This window comes from Eretmochelys imbricata, chromosome 1 (genome assembly GCF_965152235.1).
Source record: "Eretmochelys imbricata isolate rEreImb1 chromosome 1, rEreImb1.hap1, whole genome shotgun sequence".
Classification (NCBI taxonomy): Eukaryota; Metazoa; Chordata; order Testudines; family Cheloniidae; genus Eretmochelys; species Eretmochelys imbricata.
The window spans coordinates 8,577,115-8,603,091 of record NC_135572.1 but is presented as its reverse complement, the minus strand read 5'-3'; the positions used below and the strand labels follow the sequence as shown (position 1 = coordinate 8,603,091).

The following is a 25,977-nucleotide window of genomic DNA, read 5'->3' as shown; positions in this document are numbered from 1 at the left end:
AAGCGGTTGCAGATGCCATCTGAGCACTCGCTTCTCAGGACAGGGGTTTGCAGTGCAGTGGTTTCATTTTAGTGGCTGTCTGAATGGCTGACCAAGAAGTGGAAGCCATTCATCCCCGAGTGAGCTACGTACCCAGGTCCCAAGAACAGGATGGGACCAGGGACTCCTTGGGTTCACATCAAAGGGGAGGGGAAACCATCTAATGACATATCAGGGTTACCCCGCCCCCCAAAAAATGTGATCCAAGACAATCTATGTATTAGTGCAAACGTGGTTTATTATTATCAAGAACAGCCTTGGTTTCGTGGCACCCAGCTGTCCAATCACGCCTTCACTGGAAGGACACAAGGCTTGGGGAGTGGGGTTGGGGCATGCTGGATACAATGGAGGCAGGATGTCCCTTGCCGTGTCCTGGGACAGACAGCTGGGAAGCGTCTGGAATGAGAAGGACTGTACATACTAGCTTCACTGGGTGCAGAGGGACAAGTGCAGGATCATCTCCGGGTTCTAAGGCACTCTCCCCCTCCCCAAGCGGCCACCAAGCCCAGCCGCACGCTTTGGTTTCTGGAGTCCTCTTCACAAAAGGATGCAGGGCTTTTTAGGTTTCACCGGGACGGGGTTGAGGACGGCTCGCACGGCCTCCGTGAAGACCTCCTTGATGCCTTCCTGGTTAAGGGCGGAGCACTCCATGTACTTGACGGCGTGGATCTGCTTGGAGAGGTTGACCCCCTGCTGGGTTGTGACAGGCATCTGGTTCTGCTCCTTTAGCTTCTTTATGGTGTCGGGGTTGTTTCTCAGATCCTTCTTGGTGCCCACGAGGAGGATGGGCACATTGGGGCAGTGGTGGCAGACCTCTGGGTACCACTTGTGTTTCACGTTCTCATAGGAGGACGGGCTGGCTATTGAGAAGCAGATGATGAAGACGTTAGTCTGGGGGTAGGAAAGCGTCCGGAGCCGGTCATACTCCTCCTGGCCTGCCGTGTCCCACAGATTTAAGTTAATAGTCCTGCCGTCCACTGTGTTCTGGGCGCTGTAGTTGTCGAAGACAGTGGGGATGTACTCCTTGGGGAAGGCGTTGGTGGTGTAGCAGATCAAGAGGCAGGTCTTCCCCACCGCCCCATCACCCACCACGACGCACTTTATGCTCTGCATCCCGGCTCACGTTCCCTGGGCTCCACTTCAGCAACCTGGAGGGGGAGGAGACAGAGTCAATGAGAGCATGCTCGGTGCTGGAGACGGGCTCTGGCCTGCACTATGGCCAGGGGCTCAGGGTAGGTGATCACAAGGGCACCTTCTGGCCTCGAGAATCTGGGATGGGTGGAAGACAAGTAAGTGCAGCCATTTCACCAGCCTCCTGCTCCCACCCAGAGTCCTCCACCTACAATCCCAGAGATGTAGGGCTGGAAGGTGACCTCGTCCACCACCCCGTGCTGAGGCAAGACCAAGTCGGGGTGACGGAAGCTCCCTAAAAGTGTTGGGGGGGGCCGCACCCAAAACGTGGCCCTGCCCCCTCCACGCAGCCCCTTCCCCGAGCCCCCGCCCTAGCGCCGCCCTTTTTCCCCGATCCCCTGCCCCCATGCCGTCCCATCCCCCGCGCCCCCAGTCCCACTTTCCCTGAGGCCCCAACGTGTCCCACCCCTTCCCCCCAAGGCCCCACCCACGCGCCATCCCTTCTCCCCGAGCCCCACCTTCTCACCGTCTCTTCCCCCAAGACCCCGCCCCCCACTCGCTCCTCTCTATCCTTTCTCCCCATGTCTTGCCCTTATGGCTGGTGTGCCCTCCCACTTTTAAAAGTGGTGGAGCCATGGCCCCCTTCCCCCTTCCGCTCCCTCCCCCCCCAGCCGTTCTGGCACCCCAGCCTCACTTCTCTCCAGCACACATCGCTTCCATCGGTTGGAAGCCCAGAGATTGCTGAGATGCATTAACAGAGGATAAGGAACAAAGTGAGCCTTCATGTAAGGATCCTGACTCCCATGAGTCTCCCTCCATTTGCACCAGGGCCAGACTCTCTGCGCCAGCAGCTGGAGTCTCCAGAGGCCATGTGTTCACTAGGATAGGAGGCCTCCAGGGAAAATCGAGGTACCGTGGAAAGTTGGCTTGGTGACTGAGCCAGTACTGAGCCAGCACGCCAGAGCACAGTACTCTGATGCCATGGTGAGGGGCGCACCGACAGGTGCTGGGGTTTAGAGGAGACACGCAACTGAAGTCATTGATTTGTGTCGCAGTCGTGCCGAGGTGTGGCCAGTCAGGAGCCATGCCCCCATCGTGCGAGGCGCTGTATGGACAGATGGTCTCTTTCCCCAGAGAGTTGTAACCTAATGTGTCTCAGACAGGCGACAATAGGTGGGGTCTTACAACAAACAGCTGGAAAGAGCGGAAGGTAACAATAAGACAACGTCAGATGTCCCCCAGGGGTCTGTAGCGGGCCCAGTCTCTCCCACTGTATTGTCCACTGCATGCAGCCGATGAAGTGGGTTTTAGCTCATGAAAGCTGATGCTCAAATAAAGTGGCTAGTCTCTAAGGTGCCACAAGTCCTCCTCGTTCTTTCTAGTGGTGCAGTGCACAGCTGCCAGATTCCACCCTAGAAGTGGCTGCATTACAGTGATGGGCAAATATCCGTCCTCATCCTCAAAGGAAACCTGCACCACACTTTCAAAAGAGGAGCCTGGGAGCTTACAGCTCTGCTAGACGCGGAAACTCATGGCCTGAGCGGAGACACTGGATTTGTGGCTAATTACAAGGATCTGTAACCCGCTAACCCCCGCCTCTTCTGGGATGCTGGGAGTCCCTTTCCCAGGCCTGAAGAAGATCTGTGTGGCTGGAAAGCTAGCACTGGCATAAGCACTTAGCATTTCTAGAACATTTTCCCCTCCATAGATCTCCAAGCACTTTACAAAAGTCTCATTATCTGTTTGGCGTGGTCAAAGTTATGGGAGGTGGGAGTGGGAGTGGGAGATCCAGATCCAGACCCCACAACGCCCGGCCCTGCCCCCTAGACACGCGGTATTATCGCTAGGCACACTCAGAAACTGTAGCTAGTGCTGATAAGATTGATAAGATTCTGGCTGGGGAGGCGGGGGTGGAAGGGAGATAATCGCATTCTGCCATCACATGCCACTGGGAATGATAGTGAGAAGACAGATACCCATTCATCAGGTGGTGGCAGAGCACGGGCCCTGCCAGGAAGCGTAGCGAGCAGGTCTGGAGGAGGCCGATAGGCAGCTGGCCCAGCACAGGCTCCGATCTCCTTGCGGTTAGAAGGCGGGAAAGGTTCGGAAGCAAGTGCTTGCTCTGGCTGCTGCTCAGCCCCACGCCTTCACGGCCCACTTTCCAGGCTATGCTCTCGTGGGACCGTTCATGTTGCCAAGGGTCCAGCCCGCTCCTGGCTCCGATGGACGATGTCCAAGGAAAACCCACGTGCCGCGGGGGGCGGTGTGTCGGAGAACTGGCAGGGGCTGCTCTTCCCTCCAGTCAGTACGAAGCCAATGCCCCAGCAGGGTGCCCCCTTTCAGAGCAGATGTAAGGCCAAGTGTCTTGATTGCAGAGGGCCCCTTATGCAAGGGCAGGGTTGTGAACCCAGATGTCCTGACCAGATTAATGGGTAATTGCATTCCGCCTCTCCAAATACCCCGTTCTGCTGCCCTTGGGTACATTATTCTGCTCCACCCCCTGTCCTGAACTGCAACCTGGTTTTCCTGTTCAGTGCGGCTGTGTTCCACCCCAGAGGTCACTGCAGCTTGGTAACAGGAGCAAAAGCTCCCATGGCGATTGCTTGTAACTTTGTAGGTGGCTTATTAGATAGGAGTTCCTCTGTGAACTGCTCCCCCTCCACTCACGTGCCACCTCCTCCCATCACCCCCTACAGCCATGCTCCCATCACACACCCCCCTGCTCCATTTCACTTATAGACATTTATCTGCAACTGCAATACTGGGGCCTGGGGGCAGGGCTGTGGGGGGACCGGGGCAATCTGGAGGCGTAGGGAGACGGGAGACAGCTGCAGGGGCATGGGAGTGAATTGGTGCGCAGGGGGCTAGAGGTGGGCTGGAGCTGCATGGAGGGGCATTAGCGAGACCAGGGGGGTGGATAGCTGGTGGTGCAGCTGGGAGGCATGGGACACGTGCTGTCTCCAGCATCTACCCTGCTGACTGCAAACCCTGCACTGCTCCCTGCGCCCAGCAGGGATGGGAGCCAGGAGCCAGTCCCTTCCCCGGGGCACCTCCCTCCCTCTCCCCACAGCACATCTCAGGACACCTTCCCTCCCCCTCCCCGCTCCCTTGTCCAGGCCCCATATTCCCAAGCACCTGTCACTCACTCAGCCATCCCCCTTCCAAAGGGGAAAGCCCGCAGCTGGGCATACTCGGTGTCCCTGCTCCTCCCCTACCCGGCCCTGCATCCCGCGCATCGCAGCTATTGACAGCGCTGGGCACCTGGGGGGGCAGGTCGGGGATCAACTGCACCCACTCCCTGCAAGGCACCGGCAGGCTACCCCATATACTTGTGTATAGCCCAATTTGTGTCTAAGCCGGCTTGCCTCTTTCCCCCTCAGCACTGCCCCCCGCTGTGGCCTGCTCCCCGGCCTCCTGGCCTGGCCTTCCAGACCTCTGCCCCCAACAGCTTGGGCAGGCCAGAAACCCTCAGCTGGTTCACCCGTCCCACTCCCTCGCCCCCCCAGCATCTGCCCACTCCGTGTATTCCACCACTCCCACCGCAGCTTCCCCACTCCCCGGCGTTTGGCGGCCTGGCTCCCCATGAGGAGCAGCGATGATCACCCGCCACGTGCAGCCATGAGGCAGCCACTGAGCCGAGGACGCCCACCTGGGGCCTGCACCCAGACTGAGCGCAGCAGGGACGTTGCCCCCCAGCCCGGATTCCTAGGAGTGAGGAGTGGCTTGCACAGCTGCCTGGGCACCAGGATCTCCTGGATTTTGACCCCGACTGGCTGTGTGACCCCAGGCAAGTCCCCACTTCCCTGGGCCTCAATTTCCCCATCAGCAAAGTGAGGCTGAATTGCTGCACAGGGCTGCAGAGGAAGCCTTGGCTCTGAGAGGACTCAGGCCGGCTGCTGGGTGGGGTAAGACCAGGGGAGCCAGGAGGGAGAATTCACTGGGCTGGGAGCCTGAGACAGCAGAGGATGGGGGCCCAGTGGTTAGCACCTGGGAATCAGGAGAGCTGGGGTCAATTCCTGGCTCTGTTGCAGACTCCCTGAGTGAAGTGGGCAAGTCGCTTCATCGACCCGGTGCCCAGTTCCCCGTCAGCACAATGGGGTAACAGCCTGGCCCAGCCTCCCAGCAGTGCAACAGGGCCAGATAAGCACCACACAACAGACGTGTGTGTAAATGTGGGCAAGTCACTTTCCAGCTGTGTGCCTCAGTTTTCACACCTATAAGATGGGTGTGATTCTGTACCTGCCTCACAGGAGGTTGTGAGGTTTAACCCATTAATGGCAAACACGCTTTGGGATCTCTGGGGAGAAGGGCACAGCAAGATCACGCCAAGGAGTAGCGGGCGCCCGCCCCCCAAATACTTCCCGCTACCCCTTCCACTACCCCAATACCCCACCTGGTATTATTTATGTAACCAACATTATTTATCCTTGTTGAATAAAGTGCGTGTATAAAACAAAACCCTCACTCCCCCACGAATGGACTTGGCTGCCCCTTCGCTCCCCCGAATTAATTATTCCAGCATCGCCCTGAGCAGGATGCTGATTAGGTTTCATCACCAGCGGGGCTGCAAAGGGACGAGTCGATTGGGATACGTGCCCAGGGAGCATGGGAAGATCCAGGGCGTAGCTGCCACAGTGAACTTCCAACTGCTGCCCTGCCGCCAGGCCGACAGGACAGACGAGAGGGGAGCCGCATCTCGGGGCAGGCAGCCGGCAAGACAGAGACCAAGGCATGGGGACGGAACGAGGGGGCAGGCAGTCGGCAAGACAGAGACCAAGGCATGGGGCCAACGGCGAGGCGCAAATCCAGGCCTGCAGGACTAAGGGCAGGGTTCTCCAACTGAGCCAAAGAGGTCACTGATAGCAGTAGTAGGCTCTTAACCTTTTACTTGAACAAAGGCCTGTGTTCTCTCAGGGACGGCTACAGGGACAAGAACAGAGGCATGTCAGAGTGGGAGTCTGGGGCTTTAATCCGACCCACAGCCCAGCTGAACTCCACCAACACTCCCTGTGGGTCAGATTAAAACCCCAGACACCAATCAACCTTGGAGCCAGCCCCCAGTTTTGCCAATGGCTCCCATCTCTCTAATGGGCCAAACTGAAATCCCAGCACCTCACAGCCCTGCAGTTCAGAGTGCTTGGACCCTGACCCACTGCAGCCTGACACCCAGTCTCTCTGCTGGAAGAAGATGGCTGGGATGGTAGGAAAATAGAGCCGCTGAGGGAGACATGGAGAGAGAGCAGAGACAAGTTTAGCTTCCAAGTGTGGGGAAAAAGCCAGGATCTAAACACCCAGGAACCAGACTCCCTTCTTCCCTCCCCTCCTGGCCACAGGCTTCCGTCCACCAAGCTAAATCTGTGACAGAACCAACCGTCCCTGGGGTTTAGAAAGGAGCATCAAGGGAGAAAAGGCCTCACCTTTTAGCAAACCAAACTTGGATTCCCCATCTGTTTGTGAGGGACCTTGAGAGACAACTACAGCTCCTCTTTTCCCTGCTGTTACCAGGCTGGGGCCGTATGGTTTCCGGGAAAGTGCCCAGGACATGATACTGGAAGGTTTGTTCTGACCTGGAGGACAGAGCCAGGCTATGGGGTAGCACAAGCTAGAGCCACCCTGGATCTCAATCTCCCCTGAGCAAAGCATGCTGGGAAGGGGCGGAGCCAGGGGCCTTTATAAGGCAGGTTCCGATACCGCTCAGGGGTGATACTGGCTCAGGGAGCGAAAACCCAGAGTGTCTGTGAGCAGGGCGCTTGGACAAAGTCTATTGGCTGGGCTAGAGAAGATTTTAGTGCCCCGAGCTCTATGGAAGTGACTGCACTGGTCGGTCTGGTGAACATCCTGGCTTTTAAGTCATTGCTTTTTTCTCTGTTCCCCCTTGTCCCACTGCTGTGGTGCGTAGGGGATCTGGGCTCACTGTAAGATCAGGCCTTTAAACAGCCCTCTTGTTTCTCACCACATTTACTGTGTGTATTGCGACAGCACTGGGAGTCCCAGCCGTGGGTCAGGACCCTGTTCCACGAGGTGCTGTACAAACACAGAACCAGACAAGAGAGTCCTTGCCCCCAAATGCTTACAAGCTCGCTTTGTTTCTCTCGACTGCTGCATGCCTCGGCTCTCCCTGGCTCTGATAGGGAACAGACGCTCCGAAATACCCTGAGCAGCCCCATTCTCAGGACACCTCGAGATCAGGAAGTCCCCCATGAAAGCCTGTTCTTGCAACATTTCTAGGTTGCAGCGTTTTGGGGAAGAGCTTGGCTTTGGGAAGCTCCTTTTGAGAGCTGCCCATTTCTAGCTCGGACCCGGGGCAAACCCTGAAACCTCAAGCCTCAAACTAACAACTGGAGCCTGGGACCACAGGAGAAGGCCAAGTACCAGGGCAGGGGAAAGACTCAAAGGTAGCCCTGAAAGAGGCCCAGAGAGAGTGCCGAAGACAAGCGCAGGGAGGGTGTCTTTTGTTTGTTTGGTCCTTGGTCACCCCAGAAGGGGATAAGTCCATTTGTGACTTGGCTGGAGGGCTAAGCCACATCTCCAGCATAGACCTGTGTGTGGCTCACTGAGGAGACCCACCTCGGGGGAAGGAAACTGAGGCAGGGAGTGCCCGCAGTGCCACGCTCAAGCAGAAGGGGGCGGTACGGGGCGGCCACGCCCAAACATAGGCACTCTCCCTGGAAATCTAATGATTCTAGTCGCCTGTCTCCAAATCGCCCTGTTCTTCTTACACCCTGCAAGACAGGACGCCCGGAGGTGAACACAGTACGGGGCGTGGTGCTGGGGGTGAAACTAACACATCAGAGCGAGCTCTGCAAGTGAAAACCCCGGTGTACAGTGAAAGCAGGAAATGCAGAGCAGTTCGGCCACAGCTGTTCCCCCGCCCCGCAGGCCCAGCCCCGCCCCGCCTGCCAGCCTTGCAGGGGATTTCTCAAGGCCCTTTGCCCCCATCCCGACGTGGGATTGTTCACCCAGGTAGGGCAGGGGGAGCAGGTATCTCATGGGGTGCAGGCCAGCATGGCGGGGCCCTGCGGGGAGAGCGCTCCGCCTGCATGATCAGCGGCAGGAAGCAGAGCGGCTGGGCTGGCTGTGGGAAGGCGGCACGGCGGGCTTGTGGGGCTGAGCGAAGCAGGTGGGGAGGGGGAGGGCAACGCCAGTTTCCCTTGACGTACAGAGCGGATTTAAAAATACACTCCCGCCGAACCCGCTTGGGAATGAATCATGTGCAACAGCAGACAGGCCGCTGCCCCATCACGGCAGTGACGCACCCTAGCCAGGCTGCACAGCTGGGCCAGGCCTGGACAGACCACGGCGGTCGGGCACGAGAGGCTCCCAGCCAGCCGTCTCCAAGACTGGACAGAAGGGGAGGAAGGGTGGGCTTGTGCTGGAGGCCCTAGGCTGGGATCAGGAGAACTGGCTTCAATTCCTGCCTGGGCCACACAGGCCCCTGGGCAAATGGCTCGCGGTCTCCCAGGTCCCCATCTGTGGAATAGGAATAATGACGCCTCACAGGGAGATTGAGGCCAAATCCAGGAGCTGTGAGGAGCACAGGGAAGGGTTTCATGTTAATGGACACTGATCCAGGTGGAAACTGCAGTGAAGGCCCCCGCGGGAGCCAGAAGGTAGAAGGACTGGAAGGGACCTCGAAAGGTCCAGGCCCCTGCACTCATGGCAGGACTAAAGGCGGGTCTACACGACACAGTTAGGTCAAGGTAAGGCAACTTACATCAGCCCAGTTAGGTCAGTGTCTACACTACAGCCTTCCTCCCGCCGATGTAAGTGCCCTGCTACACCAACATCATAACTCCACCGCCACGAGAGGCGTCGGGCGTATGTTGGTGTTGTTAGTGCAACGCAGGATCCGTGTAGACATTGGCTATTGGCTGGCGTGTCAATTTCACGGCAGGTTGACTTGTGTTTCTAATGTAGACATACCCTAAGTATTATCTAGACCATCCCTGGCAGGTGTTTGTCCAACCTGCTCTTAAAAACCTCCAGTGATGGAGATTCCACAGCCTCCCTGGGCAATTTATTCCAGTGCTTAACCACCCTGACAGTTAGGAAGTTTTTCCTAATGTCCAACCTAAACAGCCCCTGCTGCAATTTAAGCCCATTGCTCCTTGTCCTAGCCTCAGAGGTTAAGGAGAACAATTTTTCTCCCTCCTCCTTGTAACAACCTTCTAGGTACTTTGTGGGGACCCTCACAAAGTGGCCAAGGAGCTGTAGGAGGGTGAAGAGATCCCGGGGGAGTGGGCGTTGGCAGGCCCCCTTCCCACTTTGCTCTGCTGGGACCCTCAGGAGATCTGCGGCTGTGCATGGCACTACTGCAGCACTGCAATCAGCTCCTAGTGAAGTCCCTGGGACTTTTCCACTGACTCTGGGGGAAAGGGGGTGTGTGAAATGGGGCCCTCTTTGAACTGATGTGATCCGATAGTTAATCAGGAGCTGACCCGTGCTCGCTGATAGAAAGTCCCAGATCTGGGAAGGCACCGTGGGTGCAGTGTGTTGCATAGTGTACAATCTTCTGCCTTTCATCAATGTCCAGCTGATTTGGACGACATTGATTTGCATAACGCTAGCTATTTGCATAGTGGCAAATCATCCTCCTATGCATGCCGCATTGCAAAGCCCCAGCTCCATTAATGGACTTTCCAAATGGCCCTTCCATCCCTTCGCTTGGACTGTCCCACAGCCGCTACAGGCATCCCGATGGCAAGTCTCTGTTTCCCTGAGTGCAATTTCAACCCAGTAGCAACCTGATCAGTGTCTATCACACCTGGACTGTGCTTCCTTCTTGCAGGGCACCAGCTTGTCCTTGCTGCATTCCTAAGACCCTTGGAGTAGCAGCAGCTCAGTGTCCTGACTGGACTTCCTCTGTCTTGGGATAAAGTCCCCCCGCCCCCCGGCAGTCCCCTTTTGGTGTGGGACAGCTGCAGCCAGCGAAGACTCCATTGCACAAGGGTGGAGGAGGAGCTGGCGAACCCTGCATGAGCCCCTGGGTTGGCTGCGATAGGGTTAGAGGGAGTTCATGTCCCTGATTTGACCTGATAATCGTTAGAACTCCAAGGTCTGCTGCACCAGATCAGCCCTAGCGAGATTCCAGGAAGAAAAGCACCATTCCCTTGCTAAGAAATAATAAGTCTTGACATAGGACCCACAGTGTTGTGGGCTCGCCCACAAAGGAAGCCAGAGGTCACTTACCAATCCTGAGCTAACCTGAGCACCCGGAATGCTGTGAGAGCCACGGAGAGCTGCAGCTGGCCAGTGCGTCTTCAGCACCCCTGCATCGGGCCCCTTGCTAGCGACCTAACTTGTTGCAACAGGTGTGAAAGATATGGCCTTTCCCCCAAATGGGGATTACGATACTCACCCACATTGGCTTCTGAGGCTTTAATGGGGGAACGTCTGCACAGTGCTATGAACAGGCAAACCACTGAGTGTCAGAACAAAGCCATGGCCAGCTGGGACATCCTATGCTGCACAGTATGGCTGCTGCATGGGGAAGGGGAGTTGGTCTATTTGGTACCTATACAGCCCCCAGCTCTGTAACATCAGATGATTTAGTGGGGGATTGGTCCTGCTCTGAGCAGGGGGTTGGACTAGACGACCTCCTGAGGTCCCCACCAACCCTGATGTTCTATGATTCTGTGATATCCCAGCGTCTCCCAAATGTCTGAAAACAGACATAGAACTACCCATCTCTCCTCCTTCCCAGCCTGCAGGTGAAATAGTGTGGGGGGGAGAAGGACAGACAGACAGACGTGAGACACAAGGGCCTACTCTGGGAAAGCTAAATTAGAGAGGATAAGTTTCAGAGCCTCCTGTGCCAAACCCGCACATCTCTTTCACTTGAGCTAAAGGAGAGTCTGGTAGCAGTGGAGGGGCCAGGCCACAGCTGTGCAGCCCTGTTTCCATCCAGCAGAGGGCTGTGGCGTACACTCACTAGCAAGTTCATACCATTCCCCGTTTTACAAGTGCGGAAACCGAGGCACAGAGGTGGGGAAGTGACTTGCCCAAGGTCACCCGTGAGCCCGTGTCCGCGCTGGGATCTGAATGTAGGAGGTGGCATTCCCGTGCTCAGATCATGGCATTCCCGTGCTCAGATCCCGTGCTCAGATCCCACCCTGCTCCTCTCACTAAATCAATGGCACCCAGGAGTCCGTCCCTGGGGTGAGAGCGGAGAGGGCCAAGAGCAGCTCTTGCAGCTGCGTACAGAGCACCTGGTCCTGGGAGCCTCTTGTCCTCGCTCTCCTCTCCCCGGAGGTCTTGTTAGGTCACCGGAAGCAGGTGACTTGGTGGTTTGGGTTCTGCTCCGCCTAGCCCCTCCCAGCCAGGGGAACTGATGGAGATTCAGGGCTGGTGGGGGGAGCAGCTGGCAGGCAGGGAGCAGCTGGCCCTCCCACAAATGGAATCAAAGACCAGCCATGTGAATCCTTGTCACAGCCCAGCTCCCAGCCCAACGCTTGCTTCCTCTGCAGGTGACGTTCGGGGGCACGATGCCCCCTCTCCCACCCCACAGAACGTGGGTGGAGCTGGGAGCACTCACATGGGGGCGGGGGTTATTATAGCCACGGAACAGATGGCTCATCTGACCTGCCCAAAGTCACAGAACGAGTTGGTGTCCGTGGCAGGACTAGGCCTCAGGTGCCCTGCTCTGGCCACTAAACAATGCTGCCTCTAAATCTGAGCCAGCCAGAGGTGAGAAGACCTGCCCCGATGGCTGCAACAAATCCTCTCTGGAAGGAGCTGGCGGGCCGGAAATAGGTAATAAGGAGCTCGGGGTTACCGCTGGAGCGGGCGTGCGGGATAAGGCAGGTGTGTGGCATGTCTGTGCCCCTCAATGAACTCAGTCAGCAGGGCAAAACACCCCTTTGTCTTGGTAGCTTGTAAATCCTTCTGAAAGCAACCTGGAGACACCGTTGTACGCTGCAGCACTGGAGGGGTTAATCCAAGGGGTACTGAAGGAGAGAAGGAAACTCTTCCCATGGGCTAAGGGATAGGAATGGGAGCAGATCAGCAATTTAACGGCACAAGGAATATCTCCCTCTGCAGGAATCGGAGCTGAATGGACCAGGGCCCAGAGAATGCTGAAATGCTGAGGGTGAAGGTAAAAGAACTTGCCACCATCCCCTCCAAACTCCTGGCCAGGCCTGGGAAGTGAAGAAACCTTCCCCAGAGCATCCATCGCAGGTGTTACCCAGATCCCAGGGCACGCTGAGCAGGACTTCAGGGGACCAGGCACCCATAGGCACATGGACACCTGTGCGGCACAGATGTGAACTACAAGGGCTTGTCTACACACAGCATTTGCACCGGTTTAATTCTGTGTGCACCTGCGATGGTTTAAAGTTGGTTCTATGGCTTGAGTTTGTGCCTACAATCCCCCCGCCCCTCCAGGCTGAGCTGCCGTAAGCCAGGTTGGAACTGATTTCAGCACGTCCACATACAAAGCTGCCACAGAGCTGAGCTAAGCCGCTGTAGAAAGACGCCAGTAATTCCACCGGTGTCACTTGGCATGCTGAGCTCCAGAGAACTCTGCCACGAGGCACCGGGCCCTAATCTTGGAAGCTGCCAGTAAGATCCCAGTCGCCCTGCGTCTTCCCTTCCCAGCTGCAACACGAGCCAGTTTGTGCCGTAACCAGCAGTTTGGTTGAATTTCTGCTCTGCCCTCTCCTGCTTCCAGAAAGCCCAGCAGGCCACTTGCTGCACCACAACCAATGGAAGCAGCCCTGAGTCTGCCGCACTGGAGGAGATGCTGGGCCACCATCAGCTAGAGATTCTCCCTCTGATCAGCCAAGAGGCTGCTGAGGGACGTGGGAGGAGGTGGTGGGGTGGGAGGAAGGGAGGGAAATGGGAGTGGATAATCTGATCTAGGGGGGAGAGGGGCCTGCCAAGCTTTGAAACTCTGGAAATGTGCCAACCGCAGTCATCCCACCTTGCCTCAGTTTCCCCACCTGGATAATGTTGATGGCGCCTAGCTCACAGAGCTAGCTCATTTGCTCTGAGCTCCTTGGACAGAAGGGGCTTGAGGAATACCGTTCTTCTGGGAGCACTGCCCATCACCGTGGTATCTGAGCTGTCCTGAGTACTACTGCTGGGTACGCGGGCAGAGACATTCACCGGTGAACCCCCCCACATACCCTGTGATGGGAGGAAGGTCCATGTTGCTGTCACTGTTTTACAGAGGGGGAGTGGAGGCCTGGAAGAGATTAAGGACCTCCTCCAAAGCCCAATGGGCTACACAGACACTCACTCACTTCACCGGGCGCAGGATCCGGCCATAAGAGCCAGGCCCAAAATGAGAGGGGGCTTGTGCCTGTACTGATGCCAGGAGTCCTGATTCCGCCCCCACCTGGAGGTGGTGTGATCCCGTTAGCGGGCAGGTTAGAGAACGCACCTGAGAGGTTTTCTAACCCGGGGGGCTGCCTGGCCCTGGCACGGGCAGGCCAGCTGAGCTGTCATCCCCTTGCCTTCGCTGAGTCGCCCTGATGGGAACGGCGCTGGGAATGCACCATCAGAGGGGGGATAAACCAGCCCTGGGGGACACCCGCGTGGGAAAACATGAGGCTGTCCATACGGGCAGCCAGAGCACGGTGCTCTGGCAGATCACTCAGCAGAGCTTTCCTTCCGTTGGAGCAGAGGAGGGCAGCCGCTCGGGGCTGCCAGAACACGGGACGGGGGGCTCTTATGAGATTACCCCACTCTGAATTCACCAGCCCCTCTCCCTGTGCGGCTCTACTCTGCTGGGAGAGAGCCATTCACTGGGAATGGGAGAGGACAGCAGCATCTGTTCACAGGCATTATCGTGCCCAGTATGGACAGGCGGCCGCATTTGCTAGAGGGGCCGGGAAAGGCTGGGACAGTTTTGCAGAGCTGGCCTCAGGGTGGTGTCAATATAGTCTAATCCCCCACATGGACGTGGGGTAAGCACCTGGATCTCTATCACCGTGGTGTCTGGGCTCCTGCCCTGCAAAGTGCTAGGCCCTGATCCTGTCCAGGGGACTTGATTGCACTTTACGATCCCAAAGGGCTTCACAGACATCGATTAAAGTCTCAGGCTCACTATCTCCATCTGGCAGAGGGGGAAACTGAGGCATGGGGGCAAAGTGGGTTGCCCAAGATTACACAGCTAGTCACTGGCAGGGCTGAGGCTATACCAGAGGTTCCTGACTACCCGCCAGGCTGACGGCTGTTCCCTGGAAGGCTCTCCTTCCTGCACGAGAGCTGGCTATTGTCGTCCATTTCCTAACTCCAGCAGAGAAAAAAACCACTTCGCCCTCATGCAAACGCTTTCTAGGCAGAAACAATTCTGCTTCTGTGGCCCGTATTTCCTAGGGTGGCTCTTCCTGTTTGCATTCAAATCTTGGTTTCTGATCTGCTCAAGTATCGATTCCCTGTCCAAAGGCATCTGCCTTTGGAGGCTGCGATTGACAGATCAGAGCTAATGCAGGGAGCCAGAGACCAAGCCGGCAGCTCTAGATCTCACGTGGCTTCTTGAAGGCGGTGCAGGCTGGCTTTGACAACAGCCCTGCCCATCCCTAGACGTTCTCCCAGCGCCGCCCACACGGGAGGCCCTGGTGCCCACTAACTGCCCCTCTCTGGCACCGACAGGAGCAGGGGTCTCCGGGCTGCTCAGGGAGCTCAGTGTGGCAAGTGCCCGGTCCAGAGCAGCGAGTGGACGTGGTCTCCAGGAGCCACAGGTACACCAGAACTTCCTGGGCAGCGCTGCTTTGAGGCTGCGAAAACCACGCTCCCCAGCCAGAGCCACTGGCCTTGGTGTACCGCGGGAACAGAGCTGGGAAGGGCCCCCCTGCTCCGCCCAGCTTCCCATCGGGCAGGAGACTCCTGCCCGCCATCCACACGCAGGCCCTGCGGTGCTGGAAAAGGTTCCCATGCTGCAGGGCTTAATTTGTGCCAGGGCTGAGCCCCGGCACCTCTGGGCTTGTTGCATCAGTTATGAATGTAAAAACACAACCGTTCTGGGGGGGCCCCCCAGCCAGGCCCCCGCTCCCTGCCTCCCCTGACTCTGCTGCAGGAAGAGGAGAGCAGTAAGATGCACCAGCCCTGAATGAGGATCTGTCACAAGGAGGGGTCTGTTCTTCCTGCCTGACGCTGGAAAGAGCAGCTGGGCAGATTTTACTGCCCTTTCCCAAGGCCTTGCCTCTGCCTTTCAGCACGTGAACCCTCGATCCTGGCAAAGAAACGAAGGCACTTGGACGTTCTGGGAACTAGACTCGAACCTCCCCAGAGCCCCACTGGTTTCTCTAGGTAGTGAAAGATCACCACCCAGGTACGTTCTCTGGGCTTCGGTCAAACCCAGTTCTGAATGCCTCTAGCGTCCAGGCTTCCATCCCATCCCCTGGAAGCTATTCCGCAGCTGATCAGCTCTCAGTACCGGGCAATGGATCCTAACGTTCAGCCTCCATTTTCCTCTCCGCAGTTCAGCCTCAGCCCATTCCCTCGGGCCCCCCCTCCCTTCCCTGCTCCGGACTGAGCCCACAAGGTGTCCTGAGCAACTGCCATGGGGCCTGTCAGCACGGAGCCTCCCTCGCTAGGAGCAATTGGGGTTGCTGGCAAAGGAGCTGCCAAGCCAGATCAGACTCATTGTCCCATCAGGCTGGTGTCCTGTCTCTGGCAGGGGCTGGGACCAGATCCAGACCTAGTGGACTCTCTTGCAATTACATGCTTGTGTGGAAGCTTCTTCCTGACCCCGGCAGCTGATGCTTTACTTCCGCCCTGCTGCAGAGCGGTCCCAGCTCACTGAGCCTCACTCATCTCAGGGCCAGGGGGTGATTGAAGCCCACTCGAGTTGGGACCCTCAAGAATTAACTCATCTTTTCAACCTGACGGCCGTTATATTCTCCCTTCCACCCACTTCCCTCTCTTCTAAGTAGCATGACCCCACCTCACACCTCTCTGCCCAGAACCAAGGCCAGTGTGACTGGCTAATCAGCCAGTGGATCACCCCCTCTGCAGCCAGGGCACGTGTGCATCCCCGCGTGAGCATCGCCAGCGTGCTGGGAAGGGGAGAAAATCAAGGCCGCTCTGAAATCTAGAGCGCACTTGTATAGCAGCGCAGAGAATAGTCCTGTACTCAGGACACCAGCCTGGGACGTGGGAGCTCTGCCACTGACTCCGCGTGTGCCCTTGGGTGAGTCACTTAGCCTTGCTGCAGCTCAGTTCCCCTTCTATACCACAGGAATAACAGCCCTGTCCCGCCTCAGGGGTGGAGCGAGGATAAATACATGACAGATTGCGAGATTCTCCTCTGCTACCGTGCTGAGGCCAGCTAAGTCCCTTCGCTCTGCATGTCTCATGGGAAATTACCATACTTTTGGTGATGCCTCATATCCACACGCCACGCTCGTAATGAGCTCATGATGCATCAGGGTTGGGAGGGTGACAGAGCTGAGAAACCGACTGGCCCAGGCAGTCCAACCCCCTTGGCCTGTGCAGAAGCAGCCCGCCAAACAGAAGATTGGTGTCTCTGTGAGCTGGGTGGGTGGGTCTCGGTCTGTCCAAGGCACTGGTAAGACCGTATCAGGAATGCGGCGCTCATGTGCTGGTCACCCGTGTTGAAGGAAGAAGAATTCAGGCTGGAACAGGTGCAGAGAAGGGCTGCTCGGACGGGCAGGGCCGTGGAGGAGACTGAGAGAGGTTGGCTGGCTTAGCCTGGCGAAAGGCAGGCTGAGCGGGGATCAGATTGCTCTATAAATACACACCAGGGTGAACCCCAGGGAAGGAGACGAGCTATTGAAGCTAAAGGACAATGTTGGCACAAGAACAGACAGGGAGCGAGTGACCAGGAAACGTGGAGGCTAGGAAGGAGAAGGTTTCTAACCCTGCCGCAACCTCCCAGTAGAGCAGAGAGGGACAAACAACCGAAGGGGCTTTCGGGTGGAGCGTGACAAGTTTGTGAAGGGGACGATATGCCAGGGCTGTCTGGGATAGCCGGGGACTGGGCACAATGCCCCGGAGGTCCCTTCCAGTCCCACGTTATCATTGTTTGGGTGCCCAACTTGAGTCTGGCTCCTGGAGGGACTGACCACCTGGCTTCATCTGCTGGGAGCCCAGAAACTCGGGGACTAAAATAAGTGGCCATGTTTGGAAGCCTCTGCCTCAGAAGACATGAACCCCAGGTCCAGCCATGGCATCGAGTGGCCAGAGAACGGTGGACAGGGGGCATTACTCTCCGCCCCCACGAGACTGCAGGGCCGCATGGGGGAGCTTTGCCTGGCTGACCCTGTTTGACCAGGGTAGGCCTGGCTCGTCCTGGAGAGCGACCAGGCCCCGTCCCACAGGAGCATCACAGCCCCATCCTCCACCCTGCGCCAGCCCAGCCTGCCAGGGTGCGAGGCTGCTCGGCGCTGGCCCAAGGGTGAGGGGATGGGGAGCTGGAGCCCGCTGGGGAGGGATGCGGGGGGATCTCCAGCCGCCGGCTTCCACGCAGCCTTTAGAAGGATCCTTCCTGCCACAGCCCGTCGAAAGGACGGAGGGGTCCAGCCCCGGGCACATGCGGGGTGGGGGGAGCGGCAGGGCCCCAGGCCCTGACGCAAACGACATCAGCAGGCCTGAGCTAGTTACAGGAAGTAAACAAACCTCGCCCAGGAACCCAGCCCGCCCCTCCCCACGTGCCCGCTGGTGACTGAGATACCATCCCTGCTTCTGTGTGTGCCCCCCACACACTGCCCTCCTGTACACCCCCCCACACCCCCTTCCCCCCATCCCCACCCCACACCCCAAACACTGCCCTCCTGTACACCCACACACGCACTGCCCCACACCACCCTCCTGAACACCCCCACACAAACTGCCCTCAACCCCACACGCTGTCCCACACCCCCACACTGCCCTCCTGTACACCCACACACACACCCCGCCCCACATCCCTCATGCAATCCTGCTGCCCAAGCAGGGCCGCATGGCCAGCCCACGCACGAACTCCTCCTGGCTCCCACGTAGCCTGTCGTCAGGGCCTGGTGGGGGTGTACAGGATGGCTGTGTGTGGGGTGGGGGTTGTGTACCGAAGGAGGGCAGTGTACACCCCAGTATACAAGTTGCCCCCCCACTGCCCACACCCCCCCACACACTGTGCAAACCCACAACCCGCACACACTGCCCTCCTGCACACCCACACCTCACATGCTGCCCTCCTGTACACCCCCCACACCACACCACACCTAGCCCACACTCACACCCACACTTCACACACGGCCCTCCTTCTGTACACCGCCCCCACAGCCTTCACCATACACAGCCCCCACCCCACCCCACCCTCCTGTACACAGTCCCCACCCCCACCCCCAGTCCCCTCCTTCTACACCCCCCTCACACACAGCCCCCACCCCCACTCCACTGCCCTCCTTCTACACCCCCCACTACACACACTGCCCTCCCCAGAGTCCGGCCACAGATGCCCAATAGACATGGTGCCCCGACCTTTCACAGCTCCCCCCCCATCACCACCCTGGCCGCAGCCCCCTCACGCTGCCCTGCCTCCTCTGTTGCCCGCACACGTGTCACCCCAGCCCTGAAGGCCTTGCTGGGGGCAGCAGGATTGCACGGGGCTGGAGGGAGGTAAAACACCCCAGGGCACCTTCCTCTGCCCAGCAATGATCCTCATCCGGTACCGCATCAGCAAGAGGAAGCTGGGGCCAGGACCCTGGCGGGTGATTCATAACGACTCCCCCTCCCCACCCAGGAAGGGAAAACAACTCATCTCGCACTCAGCAGAAAAGGGAAGCAAAACCCTCTCTCTGTTTTTCAGACACAAAATCCACCCTCAGCCCCTGCCAAGAACTCCGCCCAGGCGGGGGGGTTTCCACCCAGAGGAGGGAAAATGTGCCATCTGCTGAATGCTGGGGCCACACCAACGGAGCCTGGCATCCTCCTGAATGGGGCCTGCCCACTGTGTTTCTCCCCCCGCCGGACTGAGTCCTTCCACTAACCCCTGCCGAGCAGCCCCCTGCGCCTGAGTCCCTCGGCTGAGGCCTGGGATTCTCGGCCCCAGGGTCCCTCCCATCGGACAGTTACGTGCACACCACTGCGGCTTGGGGCCATGACTCACGATCCTCCAGGACTCCGCCTTCGGACACCTGTCAGCCCACGAAGGGGTAGCCTGGGTCTCTCCCCTTGGGTGCAGTAATATGAAATATTGTCCTGCCGTGGCACCTAGCTGTCCCCACCAGGGTCAGGGCCCCGTTGTGTTAGGTGTTGAACACACTGTATTTACGGGTCCAGTGGAGCAGGAAATAAACTGGCTCTGCGCAGCCTCCCCCATTCCAATCCTTTTCTGAAGAGGAAAATGAACGGCCATACAGAGAGCTCCACTCTGCTACACACACACGCTCATGCTCTGTCAGGTAGGAAAAGTACCTGCAATCACTAGAAGCCGCCTGTATCTCCATGGGAGGAGAAGGAGAGGCTAGAGAAGGTGTCTGACAGCCAGGACGACTGGGTTCTACTATAGGTTCCGGGAGGGAGTGTGGGCTAGTGGCTAGAGCAGGACTTCTAGGTTCTCTTCCGCCCTAGAAGGAACATAGGACTAGTCCAGTATGGCCAGCCAGTACAGAACAGTTAAACCCACTTCTAATGGAAGTAGCGCCTCCTTCAGAGCAGCACGGCCACCAAACTCCTTGAAAAATGCAACAGCGCTCCCCTTCTGAAAGGAGCCAGAACTCAACACTGTGGACCATCCCCTCTCCAACCTCCCAGCCACGGGCAAGATCATGGAGAAAGTAGGAACCACCATGCTCCACCAACAGGTGACGTCAGTCAGCATCCCGGATGCCTCCAGAGAGGTCTAGGGGCACTAAAAGGTGACCTCCTTGTGGCCATGGACACAAGTAAGATCTTCACGGTCCTACCACCGGGCCTCTACAGCCTGTGACAAGGGAACCCCAAGGTACTGCTAGCTCTCCCACCTGACACAGCCGGAGCTGATGGCCCAGTCTCCCAGTGGCTCCAGTCCTCCCTCTCCAGCTGTGCCAGAGAGCTGAAGTGCTGCTGGTCAGAAAGGAGAACAGCTGCCTCCACCTTCCATGGAAGGCGTGCAGACCCAATTCATCAAAAGGGCGAGAAACTCAGGGCCCTGTCTGACTCCTCAAAACGCCCTCTTTCGCCCCCAGCTCGTTAGGAAACCTTGTCCCTTCCTCCCGGAGGAGATGTGACCACGGGGATCAAGACATGTGTCACCTCCAGGCCGGGTTACTGTAACCAAAACTAAATGTGAAGCTGCCGGGCAGGTTCCAGCTACCCACCTCCGTGGCTCAGACCAGCATGGGCACCTCAGACCCATGCTTAAATGCCTCCACTGGCTCCCAGTCGGCTTCCGAAGCCTGTTTAATGACTCAGCCCTAATTTAAAGCAATTAATGGATCAAGTCCCTGCTACACCAAAGACTGTATTTCGATCTGTGACCCACCACCACAGCTGCGCTCCTCTGGGCCAATGCAGATCACAAAGCGCATGAGCACTGGGGTCAAACTTTCTCAGTCCAGGGGATCTGCCTGTGGAACGATTGTCCAGAGGAGCTCAGGCGAACCCAGAGATTGACCGTCTTCACGAGACACTGCCAAACTTTCTTTCTCTTTGGAAAAGTCTCTCCATCATCTGAATAACAGTCACCAGGCTGAACCCCCTAAGCCCTGCCAACCAATCAAAAACCTTGCACCAAGCGGAATTGAACCCCGAAAAGGAGAGACATGACAGAGACTCCACCAAGTCCACTAGGGACTTCGCTATTGCTACGGATTTGAAATTGAAGGTGAAAAAGGACTTGCGCCCAGTGGGGTGATTGCTTTTCTGCTGTGTTTCCTGCTTCTGATACATTCAAAGAACGCCTTGTGATTTGTTTTGATGTCTTTGGCTGGGTTCTCCCCGAACGTCCCAACCCCTATCTAACACTCTACCTGCTCCCGCCCGCGTGCAGCCAACAGAAAGAAGCTCCATTTTCGGAAGGATGCTGTTGTGGCTTGGAGGACATAAGCTCTTCTTGACTAATTTCTTCATTTATTTTTATCAACTGCTACCTTTCGTTACATTTGCTCCGCAGCTACCATGCCTGCCCTAGACCTACCAGTCTTCCCAGCAATCTAAAGTTAGTTTCCAGGACCTCTCTCTTACATCACCTTATGTTACTGGTAACATAGGCTCCTCCCTGCACATGCCAGAAGCCTCTAGAGAGGTCTCCTGAGATCTGCTACACGTGGACCCAAGAGCCATGTCACTGAATTGATCTTCTGGTCACCACGACCCCAGCTATTGCTCATGATCAAATCCACCATCTTTACAGCCCATGTGTCTCACAACTACCCACCCTGTCACTTTCTTCCTGTCTGCTTTGATAAAGTCCTCCAAGCACCTTTAGCTACAACTCAGTGGTGACTGAAAGTCTCTCTCTAAAAGATCTGCCATAGTTCCACACACACACAACCCTCTCGCAGTTATCAGGCACAAAGCAGGAATGAAGGGCAAGTTTCTCTGGCCTGTGCTATACAGGAAGTCAGACTAGCTGATCAGAACGGTCCCTTCTAGCCTTAAAAATCTACAGATCTGTGAACTAACATCCCATTTGGCAACGGCTTTATCTTTCAGTCTACTGTCAGGTTTTGTACAATGCTCATCATTGTAGTATCTAACTATCAAGGGTGAAATATTTTTTGTTTAAAAAAAAGAATCAAAGGGTTAACTACAAAAAGGAGCAGAAGGCAAAGGGTTCAACTTTAGAAAAAGGCAAGACAAACTTTTGTAAGGCTAGAATTAAGTATAAAAAAAGACAGAAAGTGACACAGCCAGCGTTCGAAACTAAACAAAGGGGAGAGTGAAACCGAAAAGGCCAAGAATAGCTAAAAAGAAAGGTCAAGCTTAGAAATAAGTTAATAGAGAGAAAGCTGAGCTTGAATATTATGAAAAAGGGACAAAGTCCAGGGTTTAAAACCGATGAAATTCTAGTGTTAATTATGCACAAAATAGGAAAATGTATATGTATATATAGAGAGAGATAAAGGCAATTTGAAATGGTTTAAAAATTAAATCGTTATTTTAAGACTAATAAGGGCCAATCCTACCAATAGTTATCCACATGCTTCACGTTATTGAAATGTGTAGTTCCATGGGACTTACATGTTTCAAGTTAAGCATAATCTTAAGTGTTGACGGCATTGGGGCAGGGTCTGTGTCTTCACATGAGGGGGCCCCCATCCTGACTGGGGCTGCTAGACACTACAGCAATGTAAAGACTCTTAACCAGTAATGCCAGAGGGATAATAGTTCCCTTCCTCACCCGGGGGAACCAGGAGGTTTCATTCATTTGTGTTTGCAAACTCCTTGGGATGCAAGGTGGGATGGTCATTCCATGCCCCAGAGAAGCCTACTAATTCTCTGAGCTGCTCGTGAGCGTGCATGGCTTTGAACACAGAAAGCAGCTTGGAACTGTGAAGTACCAGTATGATAATCAAGGCCGTTCATACACTGGAACGCCTCTAATTATGACACACCGGCCCCTGGCTGCCCAAGGAAGGGAAGGGAGGGGGCCCGCCGTGCCCTCCAAAGAGATGAAATAATCGTAACCATACAGTAACAAGGAGAACCCAGGGGCAACCTCGTTCCATAGAATTGCACAGACGCTTGGACAGAGAGCGACTTCCTTAACAACCAAACAGTCACTGCAACAAACCACCCCACTCAGAGGAGGGATTGCATTGGGGTTTAGAGCACATGCTCACATTCAGTGGGAACGGTCTGGTCTCACTTTTTCCTTGAGCTGCCCCACCTTATTTCAGCTCTGTTCCGTTCGCCCCTCCTGAAGCTCCACCACTGTCAGAAACAGGCTACTGGGCAAGGTGAACCACGGTCTCCCATCTCTTCCCTCCTGCCTGCCTCCAGCTCTCCTCCCATTCACCCCTCCACTCTCACCCATCCCGTCTGATCCCGGCTGGATTCGAACCAGTGACCTAGCGGTCAAAAGCCAGTTACTCACCCAGGTCCTCAGGATTATTTCTTCTGCAGCATCAACAACTTAAAATGCATTGTGCAAAAATACAATGTACAAGATTTATTGTGTCTGGAAAAATATGCAACAAGCCTTAAATACATTGTGATGCAATGCGCATGAGTGAGCACATCATTGCCCTCTGCTAGACAGAATCAGAACTTATAAGCTGTGTGTCATGTGCCCTATACTGCAAGTAGCTAGTGGTGATTCTCCTTTACTAAAAAGGCAGGGGTCAGGTCTATCTATGCTGGTTCCACAAAGTTCCAAGCAGCCATGCTGCATAGCACGGTGCCAGCCATAACATTGGGGTGGCCCTGGCTTTGTTACACTATTTGAAGGCTGTTTCTCATTCTAAGGGAGTCTGTATTCTCCAGGCAGGGCCGTCTCCCCACCACCATCCTGATGAGCTCAGATCTCCGCCTCCCTCCTCCCTGACTCCAGGTCGAATCACCACCACTGGTAGCCTATGACACTGGTGATATCAGCCCAGGAAATCTGACCCTATGGGTGCATTCACTCAGGCATAATCTGGGAACTGCCCCAGCTCAAACCGTCTGCTAGCAGCCCCGTCCATCCGAGCTCAGGCCTGAGTCACTGCAGTCTGATGCCCACTTGTATCCCTAGTAAAACGGGAGGTTGCAGACGTTCATTCTTAGCCTTTTAGTAACACACAAAATGATCTGACCTCATGAAAAGGCAGCAGAGCCCACGGAGGGCATCTCAGCCCAGCTCACATGGTCTCAGCTCACCTGGGATGGTGAGGGGGAAGACCCCAGCAGTAGGGTGGGGATAGACACAGAGTCCTTGGCTCCAAGGCCAGAAGGGACCCATGTGTACAGCACAGGCCAGGAGATTTCCCCGTAATAATCCACAGAGCAGATCTCTCAGAAAATGAAGAATCAAATCCACTCCCAGTCCTGGGAGGGGATCTTCTCTTCCCCTCCCCCCTTCTAAACAAAACCCAGGCCATGATCCAACCCAATACACCCCATCCCCGAGACAAGGAGATACCCAGGAGGAGCCCACTGCTTTCCAATTGAACAGCACAGAACAAACTCTGATGACTTTCTGACTGCAACATGCTGCCTGCTCTAGCACTAGAAGGGCCCAGCCCGGCTGAGCTTGGCACAGAACGGCTCAGGGCAGTCAGAGGGAGAACCCCAGGGCCAGGCCCACTTTAGCCTGGCACAGAATGAGTCCGCCCAGCTCCCTGCAGCCCAGCTCGGACTGACCTAATAACAACAAGGGACACAAGGGAAACTCCTACTTGCTCTGGGCCAAAGCCAAGCCTAGCTCAGAGGAGGGCTGGGAAAAGGGCCGGGGGAGGGAGGGGAGTGCCAGGCTTGTGGGGGAGGGCACAGGGCAGGCTGTGTTCTCAGGACAGACCTTCTCTCCCAGAAGAAACAGAGCCAGGCAGTCTGCCCAGGCCGCCTGCACCCTGCCCCCCCTGGAGGAAGCAGTGGCCCAGACAGGAGCACCCCACAGCTGGCTGCTTCACCATTTTCCTCCTGGAGTTGCTCCTTTTCAGAGTGCAGCCCAGCCTGGCTTGGCCCAGGTCAGCCTCGTCGGGCCCGGCCCAGCCCGGCCCGGCTCAGCCTCCCCCGGCCTCCTTCACAGGCAGACACAGCAGTAGGTCTTGTCAGTTGCAGTCGCCTTTGGTGAAAACTCTTCCTCCTCCTCTCCCCCCATATCCCTCACTCCAGCCCCACAGCCCACCCCTGCTTCTCCCCCAGGCTCTCTCCTGCCCCCCTTTGCTGACTGCAGCCGGGTCCTGGGAAGCGTCCTGGCCCCCGTTCCACCAGGCACGCAACACACCCACCCGGCGGCACCCAGCCCGCCCGAGGGGACCCGCCCTCCAGAGGCGCACTGCACAGCTCCCCACCCCGATCCGAGGGGACCCGCCCTCCAGAGGACAGACAGCAGCGCCCCCACCCCGAGGGGACCCCCCCCAGAGGCGCACTGCACAACTCCCCACCCCGATCCGAGGGGACCCGCCCTCCAGAGGACAGACAGCAGCGCCCCCCACCCCGAGGGGACCCCCCCTCCAGAGGCGCACTGCACAGCTCCCCACCCCGATCCGAGGGGACCCGCCCTCCAGAGGACAGACAGCAGCGCCCCCCACCCCGAGGGGACCCCCCCTCCAGAGGCGCACTGCACAACTCCCCACCCCGATCCGAGGGGACCCGCCCTCCAGAGGACAGACAGCAGCGCCCCCCACCCCGGGGGGACCCCCCCTCCAGAGGCGCACTGCACAGCTCCCCACCCCGATCCGAGGGGACCCGCCCTCCAGAAGCGCACTGCACAGCGGCACCCACCCCGATCCGCGGGGACCCCCCCTCCAGAGGGCACAGTGCATCAGCACCCACCTCGGGGGACCCTCCAGGGGCGCACGGCACAGCGGGACCCCCCACCCCATTCCAGAGGCTCACGGCACAGCGGGACCCCCCACCCCTCTCCAGAGGCGCACGGCACAGCGGGACCCCTCTCCAGAGGCGCACGGCACAGCTCCCCACACACTTTCTGCCAGGCGCCTGGCACAGCTGGGGACGCGGCCCCCGCCGGCCTAAGGGGCGCGCCCGGACCCCCTCTCCCAGAAGGCGGGGGGAGCTGCGGGGAGGCAGGACTCACCCTGGCTCATATCTCGGGGCGGCGGGGGGGGCGCAGTGACCCGGGTGTTTCTCGGCTGGGGGCGCCCGCCGCTGCTGCTCGCTGCTGCTGCTCGCTCCCGGTGCAGAAGGAAGTGAATGAGGCCAGAGGAAGTCTGCAGAGCAAGGCACAAGAGAGCGTGAACAAGGAAGTTTCTGCTCCCCGGCTCTTACTTCCCC

At 57.1% G+C, this 25,977-nt stretch overlaps 1 protein-coding gene across 1 annotated transcript; it reads right to left on the bottom strand.

Moving 5' to 3' along the window:
* Positions 1-257: 257 nt before the first annotated feature.
* On the bottom strand, positions 258-25,977 carry RHOG (ras homolog family member G). The gene is made up of 2 exons (XM_077824376.1): positions 25,781-25,977; positions 258-1,187 (listed from the first exon to the last, which is right to left on the bottom strand). The coding sequence occupies exon 2, from the start codon at positions 1,150-1,152 to the stop codon at positions 577-579; it is 576 nt and encodes a 191-aa protein (XP_077680502.1). The 5' UTR covers positions 1,153-1,187; positions 25,781-25,977; the 3' UTR covers positions 258-576.